General features: G+C 40.8%; 1 protein-coding gene across 5 annotated transcripts in view; it reads left to right on the top strand.

Annotated features, from left to right (window-relative positions):
- Positions 1-16,147, top strand: part of LOC140738611 (phosphatidylinositol 3-kinase C2 domain-containing subunit gamma-like) — a 261,872-nt gene that overhangs the window by 164,424 nt on the left and 81,301 nt on the right. For all 5 annotated transcript variants that reach the window (XM_073066155.1, XM_073066156.1, XM_073066158.1 and 2 more), the window contains 5 exons: positions 2,363-2,455; positions 9,466-9,595; positions 12,316-12,452; positions 12,806-12,975; positions 14,722-14,878. In XM_073066155.1, the coding sequence (XP_072922256.1) occupies positions 2,363-2,455; positions 9,466-9,595; positions 12,316-12,452; positions 12,806-12,975; positions 14,722-14,878 (687 nt within the window). The remainder of the gene's footprint in view (positions 1-2,362; positions 2,456-9,465; positions 9,596-12,315; positions 12,453-12,805; positions 12,976-14,721; positions 14,879-16,147) is intronic.

Genomic DNA, 16,147 nt, shown 5'->3' with positions numbered 1-16,147 from the left:
AGGGAATTTAAAGAACACTTGAAAAGGCATATGGATGATAGAAAAATGGAAGGCTATGTAGGAGGGGAAAGGGTTAGATTGATCTTAGAGTCAGCACAACTTTGTGGCCAAATGGGCTGTACTGTGCTTTACTTTTCTATCTCCTATGTTATGAGAATAAACCAATGCCAGTACCAATAATGCAGCTCTCCCTCAGCACTGACCTGATAGATTAACTTGGTTTAGATACTGAAGTCGTACATTAGGGGTTGAACTCATGACTGCTTATTTAAAGAAGAATAAATATCTGAGTTAAGCTGACACATAACCTGAAAAACTAGGAGAGCAAGGTGTTCATCCATAACCCCATTCATTCATTATTATGGGAGTGGCACATCAATAAAAATTAGTTTTTTGACTTTGTCAGAACTTGAGAGTAACAAATTCATTTCTGGCAAACATAGTTCTTATTGTTTTGATGTTAATAAAAGGAATAAACATCAGGATTTGGCACACTGAGAGCAAGTCTACAAAGATATTTTACTTCAGGGTGACTGTAATGAGGACTTGGTGTGAGTACAGATGGAGGAGGGGAAGGTAAATTGGCAGTATCTTAGAGCAGGAAATGAGATGGAAGCCGGCCAAGGGAAACAATAAAATAGGTGAGTTCAGAGCTAACAATGACATGTCTGAGGGTCTTGTCAACGGATGAGATGCTACAATGGCAGAATGGGGAGCAGGTGGAAGTTTGAGTAACTGACTTTGATATGTGGTGGGAACTCAGCCAAACACGCAGAGAAGTGTTGTCCAGCTCAGCATTCCATCTGCTGTCCAACTAAACCATGTGAAATCTGTCTTTTTTTTAAATACTGTATTATTATTACAAATTAATTGCATATTCCTAATATTGTTGAGAAGTCAGATGTAGTTATTTCTTGCTTGCCTATTGCCTGAAAGGTGACACCTCAAACAAGGATGACTGCATTGACTCACCACCACAGATTTTGAATTCGAGTCGCACTCCAACCTTCTGACTCTGGCAAGTGGATTACAAACTGAGCCAAGCAGAAAATGAACAGATTTATCTTACTTACTGATCTAGTCATTTTTGCAATTTGTCTAAAGTCTGCTGGGTCAAAACTTGCCAGTTTCCCAGTCTGCAATAAGAGCGATGACATCACTCCCTGAAACTCAATCCATTAATATTCATTGCAACAGAAATATTGTTTATTGAAAGAGTTAAGTGCTCATATTCACTTTATAGAGCTAAACGCTGATTTTTGAACATGCATTGAAAGCCACTACAGGGTGAGCTGAATATAATCATCCACATTCTCTGATGTCTGAAGGATGTCACAAGGGAAATAAATTATAACAATGTAATAGCCTTAAGGGTTGTGCTTAAAACAAAATTACCTCAGTTCCACAGCCTTAGCTCTTGATGCTGAATTGCAAGCAGATGCTAAAATTAATTTGTTAGTGAGTGAAATGAGATGCCTTTCTGAGATTAACTTGATACAGTGAAGGGAAGAGCAGGACCAAGGCTCCAATGCACCTGGAGGAATTGTTCCTACAAAAACATTATGTGACCAGTGAAAAATACTTATTTCTTGAATATGATTAACTTTTCTCTTCATGCATCATGTAGAATTGCTGACACAAGACATTTTCTTTTACCTCTCAGAGAAATAATTTGCATTTGCTTTGATTGGTATTATTTTAATAGAAAAATCTAGGTTTTGTTTCTTTATTTTTCTTCATCTTAACAGGAATGTGCCTTTATGTGGCACCTCTTACAGCCGCAGGATTTAGCAAGGTCATATTGCAATTGATAAGATCTATTTTTTCAGTAATTTATTAGATATTATTTATTGTCAGATTCTCACTGTAATTTTCTGGGCAAACAGTGACTGCCAGTTTGTGAAAGGACTGTTCCACAGGGAACAGGACAACTAATAAGATAATCTGTTTGAGGGGGAGTTCATTAAGGGATTCATCAAGATTTGGAGAGGATGCAAACTCCCTGATCAACACTGAATATGCCATGGAATCTTTTACTGTCAGAGTCGGGCATTAAATTAACATCTTACTTGAAAGAAAATATTCTCTATACTGCAGCCCTCTCATCAATGTAAAAAATGTCTGTCTAGGTCTTACATTAGGGCAAGGAGTGGGGTTTAAACCTACAAAATATTAAGTCTAATTTGAGAGGTCTAAATACTGATTTAATTACTGTAATTCAGCCCAAATATTTTTGTTGGCTACTTGGTAAAACAGTCCAAAAGTCACTCCATTTTACACTCCCAAATGATACCACAAAAGTTTATCTGCAGCAGACTTTATATAAAATGCTTATTTTTTATGTGTTTCTGTTTTCAAAAAGGCTTGTTCCTATTTCACATCAAATGCTGTTCCTTTGAAAGTATCTTTCATCAATGCCAACACTTTGGGGAAAAATGTCAATGTGATATTTAAGGTAGGACATGATTGATATTTGTTGAGTTTTAGTTATGACAAATTTGAAATATATACTTTATCAATAATTGAGTGATAATTATTTGTGAAATTATAGCAATGTCTTTCTGTCAACTGTTTACTGCTGGTACATTGAGCAAAGTTTTTTTCATATATTGGTCAAACATCAACATATTTTAAAATATGATAAAGGTTTCAGATTGGATTTCTTAGAATGAGTAATCGTGACACTGTTCAATACAAACATCAAGCAGCTGAATTTGCAGCATCTGATCCACTTGCTGTAAAACAGTTGGCATTACAAGTACACTGTTATCTCTGGAGAGATCGCTTTGTATTATATTTTCACAAAAAAACAAGGACAATGCAATTTGGAGGAACAATAAGCAATGTGTCACAATGGAGAGAAGGGTTGTGCAAAAATGAAGCAAGGGATGGGATATTACAAAACAAGTGAAAAGAAGAGGCTGACAGGTTAAAAATAATGCTATGGAAGAGCAAGCCATGAGGAAAGAGAAAGAGAAGAGTAGAACATCTGGAGTGAAAAGGGAAGGGTGAGAAAGTGGAACAAAATTAGAGGGTAGGTTGGAGAAAGTTAAAGTCGCAGTGCGTGGAAGGTGAAGAACGAGCGAAGGATAAAGAAGTGAGGAAGCATCTATAAATAGGTGGAAGAAGTTTAGAGTTAAGTGAGAGAAGGGTGAGAAAATGGCAAATGCTACATAGACTGCAACAGAGGAAAGAGAAATAAGTGAAGAAATAAAGCACCAAAACAGAATTTGAAGAGATGTTTGAAATGGCTGATTGGAAATGCAATGACTTTCATTTTATAGGCTGTTGCACACAGTACATGCTCTGAATTTAAATGAACAGAATTAATTTGAATGCTCACCTTTAGTCAGAATTAGACCAGCAGCAGTCCAGTCTATGCTGTTCCACGGGTGAGTTGGAAACCCCTTAATTAGAAGTCTGGTGTTAAATTTGGAATTAACAAGTGGTTGTGCACTCTGTTTTAAGTTCAAGTTCAGGTTCAAATTATTGTCCTTGACAAGATACAACCAAGCAAAACAACACGGTGCACCCACAAAACATATATCACACATAACACATAAACCAAACTATTGCAATAAATAGGTCAATAAAATATAAAATGCATGCACAGGTAAACAGTAAATAACCTGCTGTCCTGGTAGCAGGGTATTTTACAGATTTTGGTACGCTTTCTGATCTGCAGTGTTTATTGATCATAGAAACAGGGCAAGAAACTTCACTGTTGGTCGCAGCCAGAGAAGCTGCTGCAACTGTGTGTGCCACTATCTTCCCCCTGATGCATTAGGAAATATGGCCACAGGTTCAAATTTACAAGCGCATGGAGTAAATTAATCTGCTTTTCTCTTTAAAATGCCAACTTCCAAATTGATCTTTGTGTTTAATGTACTCAAGGGTTGGCATGTACATTTCTACTCCTCTTTGCTCTTCTGGTGAGGACAGTTTACAGAAATGACAGGATTAGCTCCTATCAGTTCAGAAGGTTTAATCCTTGTTAATCAATTGGGGACTGAAGATCCCGTAAGGTTCAAGTTCTCCAAGCTAGTCTTCCAGTTCCAGTGCCCTGTGTAGGGAATCCAGGTTCAATATGTTTTGAAGAGACAACATATAACAGTTTTGTCTTGCAGAGAAGGATGTATGAATTTCTTCCATGCAAGTTATTGTGAAGCTACAATAAGTTTTATCCATTTAGGGAAGTGAGTTCATTATGGAAGCCAACATTCTGATATTTATGACAATGTTCAATTCAGTGATTGACAGACACAGCCAAAGCCTGCTAGCAAGAAACTGAACTACTTGAATAACTTACTTCACTTGAAATAAAAATTCAACAGCACATACACCAAAAGTAAGCACAACTCTGGAAAAAATATATCCTGGAATTTCTTAGCAGTAGCAAGCCTAGAGTCCCAGGCAGTACAAGGGAAATTACCAGTGATGCCACATGAAAAACTGGTTTCTGCCAGAAAAATCCAGCCTATTACTTTTATATAAAAGAAAACAAATCTCCTACGTTGCTGACAACTGCATAAAATGTGATTAGGTATCTGTGGGAACATTACATAGAACATTACAGCACAGAAACAGGCCTTTTGGCCCTTCTTGGTGGTGCCGAACCATTTTTCTGTCTAGTCCCACTGACCTGCACCTGGACCATATCCCTCCATACACCTCTCATCCATGTACCTGTTCAAGTTTTTCTTAAATGTTAAAAGTGAGCCCGCATTTACCACTTCATTTGGCAGCTCATTTCACACTCCCACCACTCTCTGTGTGAAGAAACCCCCCCCCCCCAATGTTCCCTTTTAACTTTTCGCCTTTCACCCTTAACCCATGTCCTCTGGTTTTTTTCTCCCCTAGTGGAAAAAACCTGCTTACATTCACTCTATCTATACCCATCATAATTTTATATAACTCTATCAAATCTCCACTCATTCTTCTACGCTCCAGGGAATAAAGTCCTAACCTATTCAACCTTTCTCTGTAACTCAGTTTCTCAAGTCCTGGCAACATCCTTGTAAACCTTTGCACTCTTTCAACCTTATTAATATCATTCCTGTAATTCAGTGACCAAAACTGCACACAATACTCCAAATTCGGCCTCACCAATCCCTTATACAACCTCACCATAACATTTCCAACTCTTATACTCGATACTTTGATTTATAAAGGCCAATGGACCAAAAGCTCTCTTTACTACCCTATCTACCTGTGACGCTACTTTTAGGGAATTTTGTATCTGTATTCCCAGATCCCTCTGTTATACTGCACTCCTCAGTGCCCTACCATTTACCTTGTATGTTCTACCTTGGTTTGTCCTTCCAAATTGCAATACCTCACACTTGTCTGTATTAAACTCCATCTGCCATTTTTTAGCCCATTTTTCCAGCTGGTCCAGATCTCTCTGCAAACTTTGAAAACCTTCCTCACTGTCCACTACACCTACAATCTTTGTATCATCAGCAAATTTGCTGATCCAATTTACCATATTATCATCTAGATCATTGACATAGATGACAAATAGCAATGGACCCAGCACCGATCCCTGTGGCACACCACTAGTCTCAGGCCTCCACTCAAAGAAGCAATCCTCCACTACCACTCTCTGACTTCTCCCATTGAGCCAATGTCTAATCCAATTTACTACCTCACCATGTATACCTAGCGAATGAATCTTCCTAACTAACCTCCCATGCGGGACCTTGTCAAAGGCCTTACTGAAGTCCATGTAGACAACATCCACTGCATTCCTTTCATCCACTTTCCTTGTAACCGCCTCAAAAAACTCTAATAGATTTGTTAAACATGACCTTCCATGCACAAAGCCATGTTGACTCTCCTTAATAAGTCCCTGTCTATCTAAATACTTGTAGATCCTATTTCTTAGTACTCCTTCCAATAATTTACCTACTACCGATGTCAAATTTACCAGCCTATAATTTCCTGGATTACTTTTAGAGCCTTTTTTAAACAACAGAAAAACATGAGCTATCCTCCAGTCCTCTGGCACCTCACCCGTAGATACTGATATTTTAAATATATCTGCTAGGGCCACTGCAATTTCAATACTAGTCTCCTTCAAGGTCCAAGGGAATACCCTGTCAGGTCTTGGGGATTTATCTACTCTGATTTGCCTCAAGATAGCAAGCACCTCCTCCTCTTCAATCTGTATAGGTTCCATGACCTCACTACTTGTTTGCCTTATTTCCATTGACTCCATGCCAGTTTCCTTAGTAAATACAGACGCAAAAAACCCATTTAAGATCTCCCCCATTTCTTTTGGTTCCATACATAGCCGACCACTCTGATCTTCAAGAGGACCATTTTATCCCTTACTGTCCTTTTGCTCCTAATATACCTATAGAAGATCTTTGGATTACCCTTCACCTTGACTGCCAATGCTACCTCATGTCTTCTTTTAGCCCTTTCTTTCTTAAGTATTTTTTTGCACTTTTTATACTTCTCAAATACCTTATTTGCTCCCTGTTTCCTATACATGTCATACATCTCTCTCTTCTTCTTTATCAGAGTTCCAATATCCCTAGAGAACCAAGGTTCCTTATTCTTATTCACTCTGCCTTTAATCCTGATAGGAACATACAAACTCTGCATTCTCAACATTTCTCCTTTGAAGGCCTCCCACTTACCAACAACATCCTTGCCAGAGAACAGCCTGTCCCAATCCACGCTTTTTAGATCCTTTCTCATTTCTTCAAATTTGGCCTTTTTCCAGTTTAGAACCTCAACCCGAGGACCAGATCTATCTTTAACCATGATCAAGTTGAAACTAATGGTGTTATGATCACTGGAACTAGTGTTCCCCTACACACACTTCCATCACCTGTCCTAAATCATTTTCTAATAGATCTAATATTGCATCCACTCTAGTCAGTACCTCTATATATTGCTTTAGAAAACTTTCCTTAACACATTTCACAAACTCTAACCCGTCTAGTCCTTTAACAGTATGGGAGTCCCAATCAATACGTGGAAAATTAAAATCCCCTACTATCACAACTTTATGTTTCCTGCAGTTGTCTGCTATCTCTCTGCAGATTTGCTCCTCCAATTCTCGCTGACTATTGGGTAGTCTATAATAGAACCCCATTAATGTGGTCATACCTCTCCTGTTTCTCAGCTCCACCCATATGGTCTCGGTAGACAAGCCCTCTAATCTGTCCTGCCTGAGGACTGCTGTAACATTTTCCCTGACTAGCAATGCCACCCCCCCCCCCCACCCAACCCTTCATCCCTCTGCCTCTATCACGTCTGAAATATCAGAACCCTGAAACATTAAGCTGCCAGTCCTGCCCCTCCTGTAGCCAAGTTTCACTAATGGCTACAATGTCATAATTCCACATGTCAATCCACGCCCTCAGCTCGTCAGCCTTCCCCACATACTCCTCGCATTGGAATAGACACACCTCAGAAGATTATTACCAACACACACAACCCTTCTATTTGTGACTTTGCATGAACCTTTAACATTATTTTTTTTCACCCCCGCTCCACTATCTACTCTAGTACTCTGGTTCCCATCCCCCTGTAAATCTAGTTTAAACCCCCCCCCCCCCCCAATAGCACTAACAAACCTCCCTGCAAGGATATTGGTCCATCTGTCTTGTACAGGTCCTACCTGTCCCAGTGATCCTGAAATCTGAAACCCTGCCCCCTACATCAGTTCCTCAGCCTCGTGTTCATCCTCCAGAGCATCCTATTCTTACCCTCACTGGCACGTGGCACAGGTAGCAATCCTGAGATTACCATCCTCGAGGTCCTGCTTTTTAACATCCTACCAAGCTCTCTATACTCACTCTTCAGGACCTTCTCACTCTTTTTTCCTACGTCATTGGTACCGATGTGTACCATGACATCTGGCTGCGAATGCAATCAGAGACATCCCTGACCCTGGCACCCGGGAGGCAACAAACCATCCGGGAGTCTCTGTCACGACCACAGAACCTCCTGTCTGTACCTCTAACTATTGAGTCCCCTATCACTACCGCTCTCCTCTTCTTCCACCCTCCCTTCTGCACTGCAGAACCAGACTCAGTGCCAGAGATCCGGCTGCCGCAGCTTGTCCCAGGTAAGTCACCCCCCAACAGCATCCAAATCGATATACTTATTGACTTGTTGTTGAGGGGAATGGCCACAGGGGAGCCCTGCTCTGCCTGCCCTTTCCCCTACCCTCACCTGACGGTAACCCAATTACCTGTGCGCTGCTCCTTTGGCGTAACTACCTCCCTGAAACTACTACCTATAAACTCCTCATTCTCCCGAATGATCCAGAGGTCAACCAGCTCCTGCCCCAGTTCCCTAACGCAGTTTTTTAGGAGCTGCAGCTGGATGCTCGTCTTGCAGGTGTCGTTGTCAGGGACAATGGTCCCTGATGAATGACGATGAATGATCAATGAAAACATAATGCACATTTCAATTTCAGTTAATTCTCCTTTTGTATATTTCAAATATATTTTTATGCAACTTAAGTGAAAACTGCCCACGTTAACTTGTCACCATGTTAACCAGGATGCTGCCTGGGTTAGAGAATGTGTCTTAGACTTAGAGGAAAGGCTGAGCAAGCTAAAGTTTTTCTCTTTGGAGCAGCAGAAAAAGAAAGGTTACTTGCCATAAGATTGTGAGAGGCATAGATGAAGTGGAAAGCCGGCACCCTTGCCTTTCCAGGGTGGCAATGCTCACTACAAGGGGGCATCTCTTTAAGTTGAGTGGAGGAAAGTTTAGAGGAGATGTCAGAGGTAGGGTCTTTACACAGAAAGCACTGGTACCAGGAACACACAGCCAAGGGTGGTGGAAGAGGCTGATACAGTTCAGAGATTCTTAGATAGGCTTATGGATGTAGGAAAAATGAAGAGTTATGGACTGTGTAGGAGGGAAGGGTTAGGTTGATCATGGAGTAGGCTTATATACGTCAGCACAGCATTGTGGGCTGAAGGGCCTATACTCTGCTATATTGTTCAGTGTTCTGTGTTATTAGGTCCTCCTACCAGAGGTGACACTGCAACACCTCCAGACAACACAGCCAGACAGCACAGCAGAGTAACTTTCCATAGGCAAATCCAATGGATTTGCGACTTAGAAAGGAAAATATGTCGAGTACTGTTAAAAATCTTCTGTTTGCACATATTTCCTGTATATTATGCATTTCCACTGACTGTTGTCCAATGTCATGTCTTTAATAGTATCTCATTTGCTATAAAGTGGCATATCCTTCAACAGCAGGTCAACGTTCATGTAAGATTAAACATTATAAATCCAGTGTGCATTTCCTGCAAAAGTCATACCTGCATCCTATAACACTTTCCTTTGTTATTTTCCACCTGTGTGGCCATTAATGTAGACTTCAACCAACTCTCCTGGGAATGATCCAGCAGTGGGGAGGGGGGACGGGGGTTCATTTTCTAATGGGATTTTTTTAACTAATTCTCTTGGATCTTTGCCTCTACCCAGACAGGAGATGACCTCCGACAGGACATGCTGGTTCTGCAGATAGTGAAATTAATGGACCGGATCTGGTGCCAGGAGGGGTTGAACATGAGCATGATCATCTATAGATGCATATCAACAGGAAGGGGGAGAGGTCAGTGGTACAGTACCTCCTACTAATTTACTGTATATGCCGTGTACAACCTCCAAGTTACAAGGACGAAGAGGTTATATCATATTCATTAAACTATATGCTTCATGAAAATAGAAGACCATTCCACCAATCTAGCCTGGTTCTCAAAATAATCCTTAATTCATCCCATATAATTCCACTCACATGCTATCAATCACATTCTAATTTTGTACTAGGGGTAAAGTAACCTACCAACTTGTGATTCATTAGGATATGGGAGGAAATGGGAACATCTCAGGGAAGCCCACACGGTCATTGGGAGAACATCCAAACTCCATACAGAGAGAAGGCAGAACTGAACCCAACATCACTCTCTTGCCTACCATATATTTTTTTAAAGATCAATAGTCACTGCTGTGAAGTTTTTGACAGTATTTGGTGCTAGGAACTGAGAATATGTACCAACTTTTAACAACAACATACCTGAGGAAACTAATGTGGACAAAATTGGTCCTTGATCATTTGTGTTCAATGTTTGCAAAATATTATCTGAGGGTAGAGCCAAACATCAGGCAGAGATACAACAGCAAGCACATATTAAGGATTAGTGACTGAGAAGAACTCACAAATGATAGTATTCCAAAACATAGAAAGACATTTCTCTAAAGGTGTTGGTGGTCGAAAATAACAGAGAACGTGAATATATAGAAAACAGGCCACTATTTATTGGCATTGCTATCATAAAACATAGAACACTACAGCACAGTACAGGTCCTTCAGCACACAAAGTTGTGCCGACCTTTTAACCCTTCTCTCCTACATAACCCGCCATTTTTCTGTCATACATGTGCCTCCCTCAGAGTTTCTTAAATACCCCTAACACATCTGCCTCTACCACAACCATTGTCAGGGCTTCCTAGGCACCCATCACTCTCTATGTAAAAAACTTACCTCTGTCATCCCCTCTGTACTTTCCTCCAATTGCCCTAAAAAATTATGTTCCCTAGTATTGGCAACTTCTTCCCTGGGGAAAAGGTGTTCAGCTATCCACTTGATCAATGCCTCTTATCATCTTGTACACCTCTCTTAAGTCAACTCTCATCCTCCTTTACTCCAAAGAGGAAAACACTAGCTTGATCAAACTATCCTTATAAGACATGCTCTCTAATCATAGCAGCATCCTGATAAATCTCTTCACTCGCTCTAAAACTTCCACATCCTTCCTATAATGAGGCAACCAGAAATGAACATGATATTCCAAGTGTGGTGTAACCAGAGCTGTACAGAACTGAAACTTCACGGCTCTTGAACTCAATCCTCAGACTAATGGAGGCCAGCACAGCATATGCCTTCTTAACAGCCCTATCAACTTGTGTGGCAACTTTGAAGGATCTATAGACATGGACCCCAAGACCCCTCCATTCCTCCACACAGCCAAGAATCATACCATTAGTCCTGTATTCTGCTTTCAAATTTGATCTTCCAAAGTGAATCACTTATCCTTCAATAATCAAATATAAATGAGCACATGAAATAAGTAATGATGGAAATATATGACTTTATTGTCTAACATTTCTATTTGCTTGTTTATTTATTGAGATACAGTGTGAAGCAGGCCCTTCCGGCCCTTCAAGCTGTGTCACACAGCAGCCCCCAATTTAACCATAGCCTAATCGTAGAACAATTTACAATGAGCAATCAGACTTCAGATACAACACCAAGGCATGTCATCTGCAGAAATTCTCTGATGACTCAGCAATAGATCAGTGTATAAGTGGAGGATGGGTGGATAAATACAGGGCCCTGGTGGAGGACTTTGTCAAATGGTGCAAGGTGAATCATCTCTAGCTCAACATCAGTAAGACAAAGGAGATGGTGACGGACTTTAGGAAGACTAAGCCTGCACTGCTCCCTGTTACTATTGATGATGAGGGCATGATGTGGTGAGGACCTACAAGTACCTGGGGATGCACCTGGATGACAGACTTGAGTGGAGCACCAACACAGAGGCTGTGTACAATAAGGGCCAGAGTCGCCTTTACTTCCTGAGGAGGCTGAGTTACTTTGGAGTATGTAGGCCTCTCCTACACATGTTCTACTAGGCTGTTGTCACCTGTACAATCTTCTATGCAGTGGTGTGCTGGGGCAATGGCATAAACACGGGTGATGCCAACAGGCTCATTCAACTGATTAGAAAAACTGTTATAGGAGTCAAACTGGACACACAAGAGGCTATGATAGGACAAAGGATCTAATGAAAAATCCTAGCGATTATGGACAATGTTTCTCACCCTCTGCATGCCACCTTGGCTGAACTGAGGAGCACTTTTAGAAATAGACTAGGACAACTGCGCTGCTCCAAAGAGTGCTATATGAAGTCTATAATGAGTCAACCTATAGATGGGGAAGTGATGACCCTGTCCTGTTAGACTGTTTAAGATAACTTATTTTTTATTCTTTCTTACTTCCTGTATTTGTATATTTGCATATCTGTGCACTTGTAATGCTACTGTAACACTGTAATTTCCTTTGGGATCAATGAAGCATCTATCTATCCAACTGGTATGTCTTTGGACTGTGAAAGGGAACCGGAGCACCTGGAGGAAATCCACGTGGTCACGGGGAGAACGTACAAACTCCTTCTAGACAGCAGTGGGAATTTTGTGATAGTATCCTAGAGGACATTAAAGTTAGAAAAATATCTTGGTGTTAATTCACTTACGATTTGTGACTTCTTGCAGGGATGGTGGAGATGATACCTGGTGCTACAACCCTCGCCAAGATCCACATGCAACACGGCATTACCGGGCCATTCAAGGAAGACACACTTTCAAAATGGTTCCAGGCAAACAACCCTACTGAGGATCTACACAAGAAAGTGAGTTTTAACTCAAACATTCTCTCTTGAGAGGAGCAACTCACCTCTTTGCCCTTCTGCAAAGTTCCTTCCCATATTACTACAAGTGATATGAAAGTTAATGACACTTCTCTTGGATGGCTAATATTTCTCATGCTGCTCAGATATCCACTCTTGCTATTTTTAACATGTTGAGCAGTGAAGGGAATTGATGTCCTGGTTGGAGCTGTCTGCATCAGATCGAAACATTGTTAACCATGAACCTTGCATCAGAGATTTCTATGCATTGAAAGAGATTTTAACCAGGGAGTTATTTGGCTATATTTCCTTGGCTTCATTTTTTATATCACTGTTGTTTATATTTTGTTAACTAGGCTATGGAAAACTTCGTCAGCTCCTGTGCCGGCTGGTGTGTGGCTACTTTCGTGCTGGGTATCTGTGATCGTCATAATGATAACATCATGCTGAAAACCTCAGGCCACCTGTTCCACATAGACTTTGGGAAGTTTTTGGGGCATGCTCAGATGATTTTAAACATGAAGAGGTTAGTATAATGGATGGGTCATGGATTTCAAGTGGCAGTGAGACAGATAGGCCTTGCTTAACGCTGGGGTGATGCACTTGAAAGTCCCCAGATGGTCTGATCTGCATTTACAACTTCCACAACCTGAAGCTGCAAATCAGGAATGGAGTGGGCTGCTTCTGCCCCTTAAGATTGTTCCTCCATTCAGATTTAGATACAGATTTATTATCACATGCATATCGAAGCATGGAATGAAGTGTGTCATGCACACAAAACACTGGAGGAACTCAGCAGGCCAGACAGTATCTATGGAAAAGAATAAACAGTCAACATTTCAGGCCAAGACCCTTCAGCAGGACTTTTCCATAGATACTGCCTGACCTGCTGAGTTCCTCCTACATTTTATGTGTGTTGCTTTGGACTTCGAGCATCTGTAGATTTTCTCATGTTAATGAAATGTGTTGTTTTCTTCAACAACCAACACAGCCAAGGATGTGCTGGGGGCAGGCTGCAAGTGTCAACATTTGCGTTACTTAATTTTTATATTTTTTTATTCCATTCATTATTTTATGCAATTGTAAACTCAGCTCCAAGCGCCTGCCCTAACCCCAGTCACATTTCCAGAAACTGCTTAATAAAAACCTGTCAATCTGTCTTAAAACTGTTCAGTGACTCTTCTTCAACCACCCTTTGAGGGAGAAAATTCCAGAGACTCGTGACCTTCGAAATTTCAGTCTTAAGTGAATGAGCCTTTATTTTAAACGTTGACTCCAAGTTGTAGATCTCCAAAAATGGGAAACACTCTGTGAAGATCCCTCCGGATCTTTTATGTTTCAATGAATTCATCTCCCCAGTGGATATAAGCGTAGACCCTGAGTAAGACAAATCTGATTGTAAACACCATCCGAGGGACTTGAGTAATATGTTTTCTATGATGGGCCAGCACTGTACTGACAATACAACTCTCTCTCAAGCAAAATAATAAAGTAAGGCTTCAATGAGGTTGTTAATATTGAATTCAGTGCAGAAGAAGTCTCCCGGTAACCCTTGACCCTCAGCACAAAACAGATTATCAAGCCACTTAACACTTTGCATTTAGAGAGACCAGGGAGCAATCAGATTGGATTCTGTGTTTCCTATAGTGACCACACATTGAAACCTCTACTTTGACATGCTATGAAAGACATTAGCTCTTTCATTAAGTGTAAATGGGTAATACTTACTTTCTATTCTTAAAACAGTGTACTGAATCTTATTAATATTAATTCAGCTTTTCACTTTCCACACTTCCTGTTGGACTGGGTATTTTCTACAAACCTACTCAAATTTACTGCAATCATATATCCTTTGGTTTTCTCCCTCTCTGTTTTCTTTCTCTCTTTCTCTGTCTGTCTGTCTCGCTCTCTCTCTCCCTGTCTCCCTCCAATTCTCTTCCTCTATCTCTCTTTTTCTTCCAACTCTCTCATTAATCCATAAATCTATCAGACAAATGGCTTCCTCAGTAGCTTATCACTAAGCCAATCCTTGTCCCACTCAGTCGGAGATATTCCACTTGTTCAAATCATCCCTTCCATCTCTTAGAACTAATTTTTTTGCCCTCACTTTCTCAGCTCTGCCAAGTGTATTCAATATGAAATGTTAACTGTTCCACTTTCCACAGATGCTGCCGTGGAAATATTTCCAGCATTTTCACTTCTATATTTCAGAATTCTGCAGGTTTTGATTTTCACATTCCATTAATCATATTTTGTCCACGTTTTTGGCTAGGGATCGCGTTCCCTTTATATTCACTGCTGAAATGGAGCACTTCATCACAGAAGGTGGAAAAAATGGGGCTCAGTTCCAGAGGTTTGTGGACTTGAGCTGTCAGGCTTATAACATCATCCGTCATCATACTCAGCTCCTGATGAACCTGCTCGAGCTGGTAAGACACTGAATTTGTTGAAGTCCTCAAATCGCCTGGTGTGGAAAATCAGATTGTGGAGGGAATAGGAATTTGAGGTAAAATTTCAAGACTCTTAAAAGCTCTTTTAAGTTCTGACTTTCTCCTCTACACCCTTTCTATAGTTTCCACATTCTGCCTGTAATGAGGAAGAACCCTGGTCAGACCCCACTTGGAGTACTGTGCTCAGTTCTGGTTGCCTCACTACAGGAAGGATGTGGAAACTATAGAAAAGGAGATTTACAAGGATGTTGCCTGGATCAGGGAGCATGCCTTACAAGAATAGGTTGAGTGAACTTGGCCTTTTCTCCTTAGAGTGGCGAAGGATGAGAGATGACCTGATAGAGGTATATAAGATGATGAAAGGCAATGATCGTGTGGATAGTCAGAGGCTTATTCCCAGGGTTGAAATGGCTAACAAAGAGGTCACAGTTTTAAGGTGTGTGGAAGTAGGTACAGAGGAGATATTGGGGTAAGTTTTTTATGCAGAGAGTGGTGAGTGTGTGGAATGGGCTGCTGGCGACTGTGGTGGAGGCGGATACGATAGGGTCTTTTAAGAGACTCCTAGACAGGTACATGGAGCTTAAAAATAGAGGGCTATCGGTAATCCTAGGTAGTTCTAAGGTAGGGACATGTTCAGCACAGCATTGTGGACCGAAGGACCTGTATTGTGCTGTACGTTTTCAATGTTTCTCTGACTGTTAAAGGCAGCTTTCCCCCTTCAACTCAAAAACACAAAATGCTGGAAACCCTCAGCAGGTCAGACAACACGTGTGGGAAGAGAAACAATATGAATGTTTTGGGTCAGAAATGCCTTCACCAGAACTGAAAAGGAGCCAAATTCAGCTTGTCAATATGCAAGGAAAGTGGGGAAGGACAATGACTGATGGCATAAAGACAGAGTGACCATAGGGATAAGGTTTTAAATCCCACATAAAGAAAGTGACCTTGGCAGCATTTCTACACTTAAGATATATTGCAAAAGTATGTCCTTTTTTGTGACTATGATTCTGAAAAACTAATTCACACCTTTATATTAAATAGACTAGATAACTGCAATGCACTTTTCACTGGTCCCAATTCTTTCTCAGCTCAAAACCTGAGGTACGAGCAAAGCCAAGCACACCCATTTGTCAATTGTTAGTTTTCACATTATTCTAGTGGTGTTTAGTATTGTGGCTTCCTGAAGATTTACATCAATATTGCTGTGTGGCCCTAATTATTTAATGCTGTTGTGTAGTGCCTTTGGGA

This window comes from Hemitrygon akajei, chromosome 14, assembly GCF_048418815.1.
Source record: "Hemitrygon akajei chromosome 14, sHemAka1.3, whole genome shotgun sequence".
Lineage (NCBI taxonomy): Eukaryota > Metazoa > Chordata > Chondrichthyes > Myliobatiformes > Dasyatidae > Hemitrygon > Hemitrygon akajei.
This window is presented reverse-complemented; position numbering and strand designations above follow the sequence as displayed.